This window comes from Apus apus, chromosome 18 (assembly GCF_020740795.1).
Source record: "Apus apus isolate bApuApu2 chromosome 18, bApuApu2.pri.cur, whole genome shotgun sequence".
In the NCBI taxonomy this organism is placed as follows: domain Eukaryota; kingdom Metazoa; phylum Chordata; class Aves; order Apodiformes; family Apodidae; genus Apus; species Apus apus.
In genome coordinates this window covers 7,697,698-7,710,567 of record NC_067299.1, presented here as the reverse complement: position 1 = coordinate 7,710,567, position 12,870 = coordinate 7,697,698, and the positions used below count along the sequence as shown (strand labels likewise).

Genomic DNA, 12,870 nt, shown 5'->3' with positions numbered 1-12,870 from the left:
CCAGCGGCGCACGGAGGCCTCTGGCCGTGGGGCTAGCGATGCTGCGGGCCTGCAAGTCCCGGCGCTGCGGGGCCTGCATCTCCCGGGCCTGCAAGTCCCGGGGCTGCCGGGCCTGCATCTCCCGGGGCTGCATCTCCCGGGCCTGCATGTCCCGGGGCTGCGGGGCCTGCATCTCCCGGGCCTGCATGTCCCGGGCCTGCATCTCCCGGGCCTGCATCTCCCGGGGCTGCCGGGCCTGTAACTCCCGGGCCTCCATCTCCCATGACTCTCAGGCCTTCCCGTGACTCCCGGGCCCGTGATTCCCGGGGCTGCCCCTCCCGTGACTCTCAGGCCTCCATCTCCCTTGACTCCCGGGCCCGTGACTCCCAGGCCTACATCTCCCGTGACTCCCAGGCCTACATCTCCCGTGATTCCCGGGCCTACATCTCCCGTGACTCTCAGGCCTGTGACTCCCGGGCCTACATTTCCCGTGATTCTCAGATCTTCCCGTGACTCCCAGGCCTACATCTCCCGTGATTACCGGGCCTGTGACTCCTGGGCCTGCCCCTCCCGTGATTCCCAGGCCCTCCCGTGACTCCCGGGCCTGTGACTCCCGGGCCTACATCTCCCGTGATCCGCAGGCCTTCCCGTGACTCCCAGGCCTCCATCTTCCGTGACCCTCAGGCCCTCCCGTGACTCCCGGGCCCGCCCGTCCCTCGAGCCGCAGCCCCGGGGCGATGCCGGCGGGTTCCCCGGCGCAGCGGCAGCAGGCGGGGCTGGCAGCCCCCGGCCCGGCCCCGCTGCCCGGCCCCCCGCCCCGCCGCCCGCCGCCGCCCGCCGCCCCGCAGCGCCGGGCCCTGCCCATCTTCCCGGCGCGGGGGCCGCTGCTCAGCCAGCTCCGCGGCCTGGACAGCGCCGTGCTCATCGGTGGGTGCGGGGGGCTCCGGGGGGAGGCAGCGGGTTCTTCCTCAGCGCTGAGGGGAGAGGGGCTCCCCGGGGAAGGTGGGGGGGGGGGGTCGGTGGGCGGCGGGAGGAGCGGGGGGTTCGGGCTTGTCCTGCCGGGAGCGGCCCGGGAGGAGCTGCAGGGAGGCGGTTTGGGTCTAAACGCGGGATCCCGGGGGTTGGGAGGGAGCTGGAAAGATCATCCAGTCCAACCCCCCTGCCAGAGCAGGGGCACCCAGAGCACAGCACACAGGAACGTGTCCAGGTGGGTTTGAATGTCTCCAGAGAAGGAGACTCCACAGCCTCTCTAGGCAGCCTGTCCCAGGGCTCTGTCACCCTCACAGGAAAGAAGTTCTTCCTCATATTCACATGGAACCTCCTGTGCTCCAGTTTGCACCCACTGCCCCTTGTCCTATCACTGGACATCACTGAACAAAGCCTGGTCTGCCCTCCTGACACTCACCCTGAACATATTTATAAACACTGATGAGGTCAAATGTGGTGAATTAGGGATATTTTTGTTCTTGAGTTTTGACTGGGCAAGGAACCTGTGCTTCTCCAGGCTGAACGACCCCAGCCCTCCCAGCCTGTCCTCACAGAACAGCTGCTCCAGCCCTCAGAGGATCTTTGTGGCCTCTCATGCTCAGATGTCCAACTTTGTCCTATCTGCTGCCTCCCCGTCCTGAAATATGGTTAAAAGTTTAATGGTTAACCATTAAATGGTTAAAAGTGAATATAAAAAAAAATGTTAATTGGTGCCTTTCATTTAAAGGTGTTCTAAGAGAGGAAAAATAACTCTGTCTCCTTGATGTTCCTCAGGAGAAACGGGCTCAGGGAAGACCACTCAGATCCCTCAGTACCTCTATGAAGCAGGAATTGGCAGACAAGGCATCATTGCTGTGACCCAGCCTCGCAGAGTAGCAGCCATATCCTTGGCTACCAGGGTCTCAGATGAGAAGAGGACAGAGCTGGGCAAACTGGTAGGTTGCTTGACAAAGCTGGTTTAGTACTGGTGGGACTGTGGCAGGACAAAAAGAGCCTCGGGGTAACAGGTAATCCTCATTTAGTAAGATGCTTGAAGTGTTGTGCACTCTTCTGTTGCTCCCTGAATCAAAAGTCAGTGTCCAGGAGGGCAAAGTGCTGCATCTGTGCAGAGCTGTGAGAGAGGGGTGGGGGAGAAAGACTTCCCTGGCATGAAGTCTTGGGGGAGTGTGCTCTCCCAGCAGGGGAGGGAGGAGGGGAAGCCTGGAGCCTTTGTGATGAGCTTCTAGTTGGGGAAAAAATCCAGCTGGAACACAAGAGCTGAGAGCATCCTTTGGGTGCCTTATTAGATTGGCAAGACTAAAGGCTCACAGACCTTTTGTTCTCTCTGGAGTTCTCGTTGTCTGATGCCTTGGCCAGAGGGCTTTGTAGCCCTTCCTCCATGGCAGTGAGAGGTGTAGGTGACTTTGTGCTGGGACATTCTGTGCTGGTCGCTTCCCTAGGTTGGCTACAGCGTGCGTTTTGATGATCTCACCTCCGAGGAGACCAGGATCAAGTTTTCCACAGATGGGATGTTGCTTAGGGAGGCCCTGGGGGACCCTCTGCTGCGCAAGTACAGCGTTGTCATCCTGGACGAGGCCCACGAGAGGACAATCCACACTGATGTGCTCTTTGGGGTGGTGAAAGCTGCACAAAAGAAACGAAAGGAGCTGGGCAAACTGCCACTGAAAGTACGTGCAGCTGGGATGGTAGGGGTGGGGGCTTGGACCCTGAGTGCTGTGAGGATCTCCTGGGGTTTTCCCGGGTGTTTGAAATTTCAGCCTGGACTGTTTTCCTGTTCCTAAAAGGTCCCTTTCAATCTGCATAAAAGTTGTGATGTGTGAGCCTAGTGTGACACATCTGAGCAAGGGATTTGGTCACCTCCCCGTTGCCTGTTTTCATCAGAGCCCCCTGGGTGTGTTAGCTAGAGACCAGGTGCCATGTTGGGGGAGGTTTTGGTGCTGTTGCTGAGAGCACCCTGGGTGCAGGAGCTCTGATGTGACAGCTGTGGGATGTGCTCACCCTGGGGAAGGAGCCTGCACACCTGTCAGGTGCAGAAGAACTGACGTGAGCACGAGGTGTCTGAGACCAGGCTGGTTTGGATGGGGGAGGCATGCAGTGGGCTGGCAGGGGGCTGGCACTGTGTCACCCAGCAGATCGTGGTGCAGCCTGACTTTGTGGGCACTGAGATCTGTGCTGTTACATTTTGGAAGAGAATTCTAAAGCTGATGGCTTTAGCCAGGAAAGATCACCCTGTTCTGTCCCAAACTCTTGTGCTTTTTTGCTGTTCTGAGCGTATCTCTCAGTCTTGGGAAGCTGACTGTTGGCAAGTTCTGGCAGGGAAGAGTCTAAACTGCAGTGCTAACCCATCTTTTGCTCACCTTGAAGGTGATCATCATGTCAGCTACCATGGATGTTGACCAGTTCTCCCAGTACTTCAATGGAGCTCCTGTTCTCTACTTGGAAGGCCGACAACATCCCATCCAGATCTTTTACACCAAGCAGCCTCAGAGTGATTACCTCCAAGCAGCACTGGTGTCAGTCTTCCAAATCCACCAGGTATGGTGATCTCCTCAGGTTGCTCATAGGTTGCTGTGGCACAAGACATGGCTTGAGCTTGCTGCTGCAAATTCAGAGATGTCCCTGAGGTGCTCCACTGCATCCTCCAGGAACAGTGGATACCTGGGGAGCCTGGTGCTGGGTTGTGACAGGGATTGGCTCAAAGGAGGGGCTGACAAATGCTGGTCTTATTCCAAAAGTGGACAAGAGGACTGGAAGTGGTCAACCCTTGGCTTGTGGTGGGATATCCAGGCAGAAGCTGACAGTAGCATGAAGATTATTCCCATTACTGTCACAGTGTAACCACAGAGCAAGTAGACATCTACTAAAATAACAGCTCATGGGCATTTTGTGATTAAATGTTTGAATGCAAAAATGCCAGGTGGCTAAATGATTTCATTAAGTTGTTTACTGCCCTGAATTTAATGCTTTTAAGATGCTGCTGCTGTTGGGATTTTGGGACTTGTACATCAGGTTGAAGTGAGCCTGCCAAGCAAAGCTCTCTGGTGTCAACTCATTCCTAGCACCCAAGTGTTCTGCTCACCTGAGTTTTCTGTGGCTTGTACCTGGGTGTTGCTGGCTCTCTCATTTGCTGGACAGTTAATTATGCAATAGACATGGGAATTTAAATGATTCCTCCATCCTGTTAAGGCTCAGTCCTGCAAAATGCACTTTACCCTTCACTTCTGGTGAATCCATTGGGAATTTCAGGCTGTTGCAAACCTTCCACCCCATGTGTGTCTTTTCTTTCTTCCTTACCTGCTTTGCTGACTAGCTGCCAGGACAAACCTCATTACAATCTGATTCTCCCTCCCTGTCCAATCCATCTTAAACTCCTCACTTGCTTTTTCCCCTGGCTCCAGGAAGCACCCTCTTCTCAGGACATCCTGGTGTTTCTGACTGGCCAGGAAGAAATTGAAGCAATGACCAAAACCTGTCGAGACATTGCCAAGCACCTCCCTGATGGTTGCCCACAGATGACAGTGATGCCTCTTTATGCTTCTCTGCCCTATTGCCAACAGCTCCGTGTCTTTCAGGCTGCCCCCAAGGTGAGGCAGTGTGGGGGGCAAACAGAATGAGTTTGCTTCCATGAGTGTTTGGAAGAAATGTGGAGTTTAAGGGGTTAAAATGGTCTGTACTGATGGTAGGAGTCTCCTCTGACTTTGAGCTGAATGGTTCCAGTGTGATGTAAGATGGGATGGGATTAACAGATGCACACAATAAGTCATCTGGGTGTGAAAAGGAGGAAGGATTAGGAGGGCAGAAGGAATTCAAATTTACCCCATTTCATAGGAATATTATGTCATTATCACAAAAAAAGCTACAGCAGTTAATGAGCCAAATACTGAGAAAGCTACAAACTTCTAGAGTTCAGCATCTTGTGCCAGAAAAGAAACCAAAATGATTTAAAGACACATTGATTACAGCTGTCCTGGCTGGTGTGTTTTGTTGCAAGAAGTGTAAGCACAGCTTTTAGAAACTGATGAGGAACTAGAGAATATCATAGAATCATGGAATGGTTTGGGTTGGAAGGGATCTTAAAGATTATTTAGATCCAACCCCCCTGCATGGGCAGAGACACCTCCCACCAGCCCAGGTTGCTCAGGGCCCCATCCAACCTGGCCTTGAAGACATCCAGGGATGGAGCAACCACAACTCAATTTACAAGACCTGGCCTAGTGAGTGTGATGTGTGGCCACAACATGCTGCAATGATATGTAGGCTTGGCCCGTGCTGGCCAAGAGCAGCAGCATTTCCTCACTGCAGCTCATCTGGGGTGGCTTGTGACTTCCTTTAGTTTGTTCTTCCTTCCAGGGCTGTCGCAAAGTGATCCTCTCCACCAACATTGCAGAGACCTCCATCACCATTGCAGGGATCAAATACGTGGTGGACACGGGCATGGTCAAAGCAAAGAAGTACAGCCCTGGTGAGGAGTCCTGAGGAGTGATGCAGAGATGGGTTTTGGTTGGGCAGCAGTTAGCTGAAGCAAATGGGCCCCACTGAGAGCTCCTTTGAAACACCCTCTCAATTCATGTCCTAGGTTTTAGGTGTGGGGTTTGGGGTTGGGTTTTTTTTTTTAGTACCAGCAAATAAAAATCTTATCAAGTGGATCTTCTCTTTGTGGACACAGGGCACAAGAAAGACCTTGGCTGGAGAGGACTGAACACAGTCTGAGCAGCGTTTGGGTGGGATACCTTGGGATTTTTTTGATTGTTAATCTTCCTCAGTTTTTGTTTTTCAGAGCTGTTTGTTAGGCAGATGTTGACTCAAGTGGTGTTTTCTCTGTGCACAGAAATGGGCCTGGAAGTGTTGGCAGTGCAGAGGGTGTCCAAGGCCCAGGCCTGGCAAAGGACAGGGAGAGCAGGGAGAGAGGACAGTGGGATCTGCTACCGGCTCTACACCGAGGAGGAGTTTGAGAAGTTTGACAAAATGACCATACCTGAGATACAGAGGTGAGAAAAGCACCCCTGATACACTCACACTGCTCACCACACCTCTGCTCCAGGTGGAGCTGACCAGCAAAACTGGATCTAGGGTCTGACCAGCCGACTTCAAATTAAAATGAACTCTGGAGACTAAACAGAAGATCTAGGAAGCATTAGCTCAGGATGGACATTTGGGCTCCAAACACTCATGGGCAATAGTTCTCTTGACTCTCCTCCAAATCTTAGACTCACCTCTTAACCCTTCATGGTTAAGTAAGGCTTCACCAGCCAGCATTGGACTAGTCTCTGTCAAATTACACCACAGATCCAGGGATTCTACCTCAGCTTATAGGCAAATAAAAGAAAAAAAGAGGGAAAAAAACCCACCACCACCACCACAAAAAAGTCTTAGTTGTTTTTTCTGCCTATGCAGGTGTAACCTGGCCAGTGTGATGCTTCAGCTCCTGGCCCTGAGAATTCCCAATGTGCTCACCTTTGACTTCATGTCCAAACCATCTCCTGGTAAGTGCTTACAAAAAATGGGGGAAAAAATGACAAATGAGTCACTGAGGAATTGCTGAAAAATTATGTCTTCAGGCTAGCCAGAGAAGATGGAGTATGGAAAGTCAGGGCTCTGAAAGGGGAGCTGTCTCTCTCTACTGCGTCTTCTCCTGGTGGCCAGAAGTCTCAGGTTCATTCACTACTCATTGCTTGTGCTCAGCCTCATGGAAGCAGCTGGGGAGTCCAGCTTCCAAACACAGCAGGGAGCAGTTTTGAGTCAGAAAGAACATGAAGGTGGGCCTTAACTGCCAAGGAAAGCCACAGAGAATCTCACATGGCTTCTGCTCAAAGCTATAGGGATGGCAGCTTTAGTTTTGCCTCTGGTTTTGCTACTTATATTGGAAAAAGTGATTGTTCTACTGGATAGAGGGGGATAAACCACAGCTTGGGGCATTAATTTCTCTAAACTGAATGTACTTGTCCCTCTGGCCATAAGAAAGAGGTGGTGGGGATCCCACATCCCTCCAGTGCCAGCCAGGAGGCCTCACAGCCTGAACCTTCTTGTTTTGACAGATGCTATTCAAGCAGCAATTGAGCAGCTGGACCTGCTGGGAGCTGTGGAACACAAGGAAGATCAGCTTGTCCTGACTCCCCTGGGCAGGAAGATGGCAGCCTTTCCACTGGAACCAAAGTTCTCTAAAGTAAAAACTACAGAACAATTAGCTCATTTTAATCTTACCTGCTCTTCCCAGTCCCACTGGGATTTCTCTTTCAAACTCCTTAAACACAAAGTCAGGAATTTGGGGTGACTGCAGCTGTGCTGGTGTATCTGCAGTGCACTAATGAAGCACAGCTTGGTTCCCAGCAGCTGTGCTGGTTTGCTTGGCATTTGTTGTGTAAGTCAGGGAGTTGTTTTAAAAGGTATATTTCTTTCCTCTGGCACCTCTGAAGCTGAAACAAGGCTCATTTCCTTGCAGTTTCTGGCCCATAAGAGGATTTGCAGTTGTCTCTAGGCCCAAATGTTTATGGAATTGTCCTGCACAATGCTTGGTAAAGTTCCTGGGCTTCCAGTGACCAGAAAAATCTGCCCGTCTGGTCGAACAAAACTCAGTTTTGTTCTGTGATTTACAGACCATCCTGGTGTCCCCCAAGTTCCACTGCACAGAAGAGGTCCTGACCATCGTGTCGCTGCTGTCGGTGGACAGTGTCCTCTACAACCCTCCTGCCCGGAGGGAGGAAGTGCAATCTGTCAGGAAGAAATTCATCTCCAGTGAGGGGGATCATCTAACCCTGCTGAATATTTACAGGGCCTTCAGAAACGTCAATGGCAACAAGGTAGGACACCAGCACTGTCTGGGCTGGTGATGGTGAGGAGGTTTTTTTGGCACACAGCAGAGTGACCTCTGCATCCCTGGCGGTGGGTGCAACATGCATCCTTCCAGAGCAATGAGAAGAGAGACTCATCCTGTACAACTGGGTACTTGGAAAAAGCTGAAGGATCCCCCAGAAAACTGTAGGGAAAGTTTCATGAGGCCAGTTCTGGAATTGGAGCCATGTCTCTTCCTTCCGTGGTTCCAGCTGGAAACAGGAGGGAGGGGGAGAGTGTTGAGATTTGCTGATAAACACCCTAGAATGTGCATTTTGGCAAGAAACATTGCAAAAACACTGAGCATATTTACAGACAGGTTTTGATTTACCCCACCCTGTAAACTCCTCAGTTTGATTTGTAGCTCTGTGGGCTCATGTACCCCATTCCTTGCAGCATCTGTCATTCTTGTGATTTGTTTTCACCACCTGTGGGAGAGCAACTGCTTTTGTGCAGCCCTGGGTGACCTTGTAAAGTGATTCCAGGTGGGAAGAAAACAACAACATGCCTTTTCTGGGCACTGTGGGAGGGAATGAAGACAGACATTCCTACTCAGGGGTAGAAGTAGGGCAAGGAAGTGGGTTAGCACCTTTTCTCTGAGAAAGATTGTGTGTTTGGAAGATTCTGCTTTTCATGGTATCCAAAGACTGTCTGGCTTTTGGGGTGAGGAAAGGATCCCTTCTAACTCCTGGTGTCCCTGCTGCAGGAATGGTGCAGAGAGAACTTTGTGAACAGCAGGAACATGTTGCTTGTGTCAGATGTCAGAGCTCAGCTCAGGGACATTTGTGTGAAGGTAACTTGTTGTCATACTGTATTTCTCTTATGCCTGTTTGTGTTTTTCTGTTTGTCCCCAAACTGATTTTGCTGTGCAGCAATTCCCAGGAGGGAGAAAATGTGGTTTTGTTTTCAGTCCCCATGAAAAATGGCTGGGTTCTGCAGGCAGGCAGTGAATTTCCCAGCAGCTTTCACAGCAGCACTGCTTCTGCCAGTCACAGGACAAGAATTGGTTGGGAGCTGCTGCTGAGTTCCTTGCAGTTTGGATGTGACATGGCAGCCACTCCTGTCCACCTGCAAATGTTCCTTAGCCTGAAACTCACTCCTGGAAGGAGAATCTCAATCCGTTCTGCAGCTCAGATTTTGTTTGCTCTTAGGATTAGCCTAATATCCACCCAAGCTGAATTCATAGAATCACAGGATGGTTTGGGTTGGAAGGGACCTTAAAGATCATCTATATCCAACCCCCCTGCATGGGCAGGGACACCTCCCACCAGCCCAGGCTGCTCCAAGCCCCATCCAACCTGCCCTTCAACACTGCCAGGGATGGGGCAGCCACAGCTTCCCTGGGCAACCTGGGCCAGGCTCTCACCACCCTCACACTGAGGAATTTCCTCCTCATGTCTCACCTCAATCTCCCCTCTGCCAGTTTTAATCCATCCCCCTTGTCCTCTCCCTCCCTGCCCTTGTCCCAGGCCCCTCCCCAGCTTTCCCGTAGCCCCTTCAGTCACTGGAAAGCTGCTATAAGTTCTAGCCACACTATTTATATTTCCCACACCCACAGGATTTCTGACACAATATCCCTGGTGCTAGAAGCCCACTGAGACAGGGCAGTGTCCCCCCAGGAGGCTGCACATACTCTTGCTGACTTATGTGTCTCTCCTTGCTGAGCAGCTATCGATGCCCATCGAGTCCTCCCGCTCCGACACGGGGAACCTGCGCCGCTGCCTGGCTCACAGCCTCTTCATGAACGCCGCCGAGCTGCAGCCAGATGGCACCTACAGCACGGTGGATTCCCACCAACCAGTGGCCATCCATCCTTCCTCTGTGCTCTTCCACTGCAAGCCAGCCTGCCTGGTGTACAACGGGCTGCTGCACACCAACAAGTGCTACATGAGGGACCTGTGCGTGGTGGATGCCGACTGGCTGTACGAGGCAGCACCCGACTATTTCCGCAGGAAGCTCCGGACAGCCAAGAACTGACCCAAGGGTCTGGGACCAACAAGGTTTTTTAGGCTCACCCTAAAAGACTTTTAGGTTTTTTTTTTTGTCTTGTGATGAGTCTACGGGAGCAGTAGAACTTGCAAGTCAGGTAAAAACCTTAGAGGAAAAAACAGCTTCTCTGTGAGAGGCAGAACTCGCGCGTCTCCGTGGCTTGGAACAATCACCCCTTTTTAACAGTTAACATGTAAAAGGGGAATGTTGTATGTGCTCTGTGTGTTTGGTAAATCTGTACTGGAAGGGAAGGGGAGCTGGTTTCAGATTCCAGTTTTTAACACTTAGTGAAGTTTACTGGTCTTGTATATGAGGAAATGAAATCCTAAGAGCTCTTCTGAGCAGACTCGATAATTTTGATGATTGTGCTTGTATCCTCAACAGGTTTCGTTGGGAAAAAGGGAGGGGAAAAAAAAGGTTTCAATGTCTACATACAAAGGAAAAAATGCCTTTTTTTACTATTTCTAGAAGGAGGTGCTACTGTCTCTTACCTCACCAAACACCTTTCTGTCTGCATGTTGTATTCACCATCTTATTTGAGACCATCTGAAGGCCAGGAATGAGGATGCCTGCTGGGACAAGGTCTTCACTGCCTGTGTCCAAGCCCCAGTGGCTGGCAGTGTTTTCCTGCAGAGTCTGTCCAGCTGTATGTGTGTTTGGTGTTTTCTTCATTCACCCATTTGCTGGTGGGACAGGTTCCTCAGCAGATACTTCTGGCTTTTCAGACTCTTGTCCGTGCACTTCTAGCTTTGGAGTTGGGACATCATCTACCATGCTTGAAGAAGACTCAGCACAATGAGAATGTGGTTTAGGGACTGAACTTCATTCAGAGGTCCTTGATTCATCAAATGTTTGCAGTGCTTCTTCCCCCTTCTGCCTCCCCCAGCCCTCTCTCAGTTGTGCTCTGGTTTTCCATTAGGAATTTGGAGCTTGACCTTGCCAAGAGCCACGGATCTACCATAATTATCTCTTTTCCTTCCATATTCCTTGGCATCTACCTATCTCTTCCTGTTGGAGAAAAGTGGCAATACCAAACCTAATCATCTCAAATACTGGAATTAAGAAACTAGTGCTTTCCAAAGGGAAAACTTATTCTGTGATGTGAAGGAAAGTGGATTTATTACATTATCACTGTGAGGTGGTGATGGGAAGAATGTAGGTTGGTTTAAAATGATAGTTTAAGTACTTCTAAAATAACCTCTCTGGGAGAGGTAACCCCAGTTTCAACAGAGTCTGTTGATGTAGTGCAGTCATTTATACAGATTTTTGGATGATTTGAATAAAAAGCAGGTGAAGTGTCTGAAAGTGTGAGAGGGGAAGTTGCCCTGCACCTGCAGGGCCATGGTTCATGTAGTGGGGTTAGTTTACCTGGACTGGTGGGACTGTGGTGTTTAGTCCTTGCATCTTTCAAATAGCAGCTTCTAAAAAAAAAGCTCTTTTGTCCTTTTTTTTTTAAATTCATTTATTCATTTTTTTAACTGGAATTTCAATGCAAATTGCTGGCTTCCGAAGAGTGTGAGTAGGTACCTGGTGTACCTGGAATGGTCTGGTTTCTCAGCCTCTTCTGGGAAGGGTGATATGGATTCTCTGCAGGGGGGCAATGGAAACAGACACACATCCCTTTGTTGTGCCTCTTTGCAATACTGGGTTTTGGTGGCTTGAGAATAAGAAAGAAAGGTCAGTGGGGCACAGGCAAAACTTGCCACTGTATGTATAAGCAAGTGAATTTTGGGTTGGTATTTCAAAAGTGTGCAGCTCCTTCAGCTGATCTCATTCACATGAATTGCAGGGAATTATCAAAGCACTGTGTAGGTCTCTTTGTTTTAAAGAATGCACATCTGTAGGGGGGAAAATTGAGTATAAACACAACTTGTTTGGGCAGTCTGATTTAACAGTCTGTTTAAGGGAGGGGACGGGCCTTTATTTAGAACTAATTTGTATTATTTTTTTTTCCCTAAAATAAAGAAGCAATGGCAAAAATCCAAATCCTGGGCATGGTTTTGTGAGACATGAAAGCTGTGAGGACAGAAGAAATGATCACAGGACATTCAGGTACAGGTCACATCTGGGAGTGAATTAATTTGAAGCAGCCTGGAGTGTCTTATGTTTGTCAGTCTTCTCCCTAAAGTAGCAAGGAGGAAAAAAATAGATTTTTTTTTTCCTTTTCTGGGTAAACTGAGGTCCTGCCAGAAACCTGACTGCTCCATTCAAGAGTGGGACAGTTCCCAGGAGCAAACCTCCCCACCTGCTCTGCTGTCCCTTGTTGCAGTCAGGAGGGGAAGCACCAACTTTTTCCCACACCCCTATAGCCTCCTCCACGCCCTCTCCGGTGCCCCAGCCTCCCCTGAGCGGCCGTACCGGTGTCCCTGCCCCGTCCTTGCTTTTTAACTCCCACTTAGAGCGGCCGCTGTGGGTGCTGCTGCCGCTTTCCCTTCTGCCGGGGCCGGGACTCGAACCCGCGATCCCTTCGACCTGCCGGGGCCGGGACTCGAACCCGCGATCCCTTCGTTCTGTATTTTCATCAGGGACCTGGAATGAGGGAAGAGTTTTGCATCTGGGGAAGAACAACCCCAGGTACCAGTACAGGTTGGGGGCTGAGCTGCTGGAGAGCAGGGTAGGAGAAAGGGACCTGGGGTCCTGGTGGACAGGAGGATGACCATGAGCCAGCAATGTGCCCTTGTGGCCAAGAAGGCCAATGGATCCTGGGGTGCATTAGAAAGGGGGTGGTTAGTAGGTCAAGGGAGGTTCTCCTCCCCCTTTCCCTTCTGCCCTAGTGAGGCCGCATCTGGAGTATTGTGTCTAGTTCTGGGCCCCTCGGTTCCAGAAGGACAGGGAACTGCTTGAAAGAGTTTAGGGCAGAGCCACAAAGATGATGAAGGGAGTGGAACATCTCCCTGATGAGGAAAGGCTGAGGGAGCTGGGTCTCTTGAGCTTGGAGGAGACTGAGGGGCGACCTCGTCAGTGTTTTACAAATATGTTCAGGGTGAGTGTCAGGAGGGCAGACCAGGCTTTGTTCAGTGATGTCCAGTGACAGGACAAGGGGCAGTGGGTGCAAACTGGAGCACAGGAGGTTCCATGTGAGTATCA

The 12,870-nt window shown here is 50.9% G+C and overlaps 1 protein-coding gene across 1 annotated transcript; it reads left to right on the top strand.

Annotated features, from left to right (window-relative positions):
* Positions 1–640: 640 nt before the first annotated feature.
* Positions 641–11,769, top strand: DHX33 (DEAH-box helicase 33). The gene is made up of 12 exons (XM_051635757.1): positions 641–906; positions 1,741–1,901; positions 2,406–2,633; positions 3,331–3,501; positions 4,365–4,550; positions 5,317–5,428; positions 5,795–5,954; positions 6,361–6,449; positions 7,002–7,129; positions 7,560–7,763; positions 8,501–8,587; positions 9,463–11,769. The coding sequence occupies exons 1-12, from the start codon at positions 717–719 to the stop codon at positions 9,769–9,771; spliced, it is 2,025 nt and encodes a 674-aa protein (XP_051491717.1). The 5' UTR covers positions 641–716; the 3' UTR covers positions 9,772–11,769.
* The last annotated feature ends 1,101 nt before the right edge of the window (positions 11,770–12,870 follow it).

Excerpts from the sequence above, each read along its gene's own strand:
- DHX33 (XM_051635757.1), top strand. The coding sequence starts at position 717 with ATGCCGGCGGGTTCCCCGGCGCAGCGGCAGCAGGCGGGGCTGGCAGCC. Across the intron at positions 5,955-6,360 it reads ACCATACCTGAGATACAGAG|GTGTAACCTGGCCAGTGTGA; the intron begins GTGAGAAAAGCA and ends CTGCCTATGCAG. Across the intron at positions 8,588-9,462 it reads TCAGGGACATTTGTGTGAAG|CTATCGATGCCCATCGAGTC; the intron begins GTAACTTGTTGT and ends CTTGCTGAGCAG.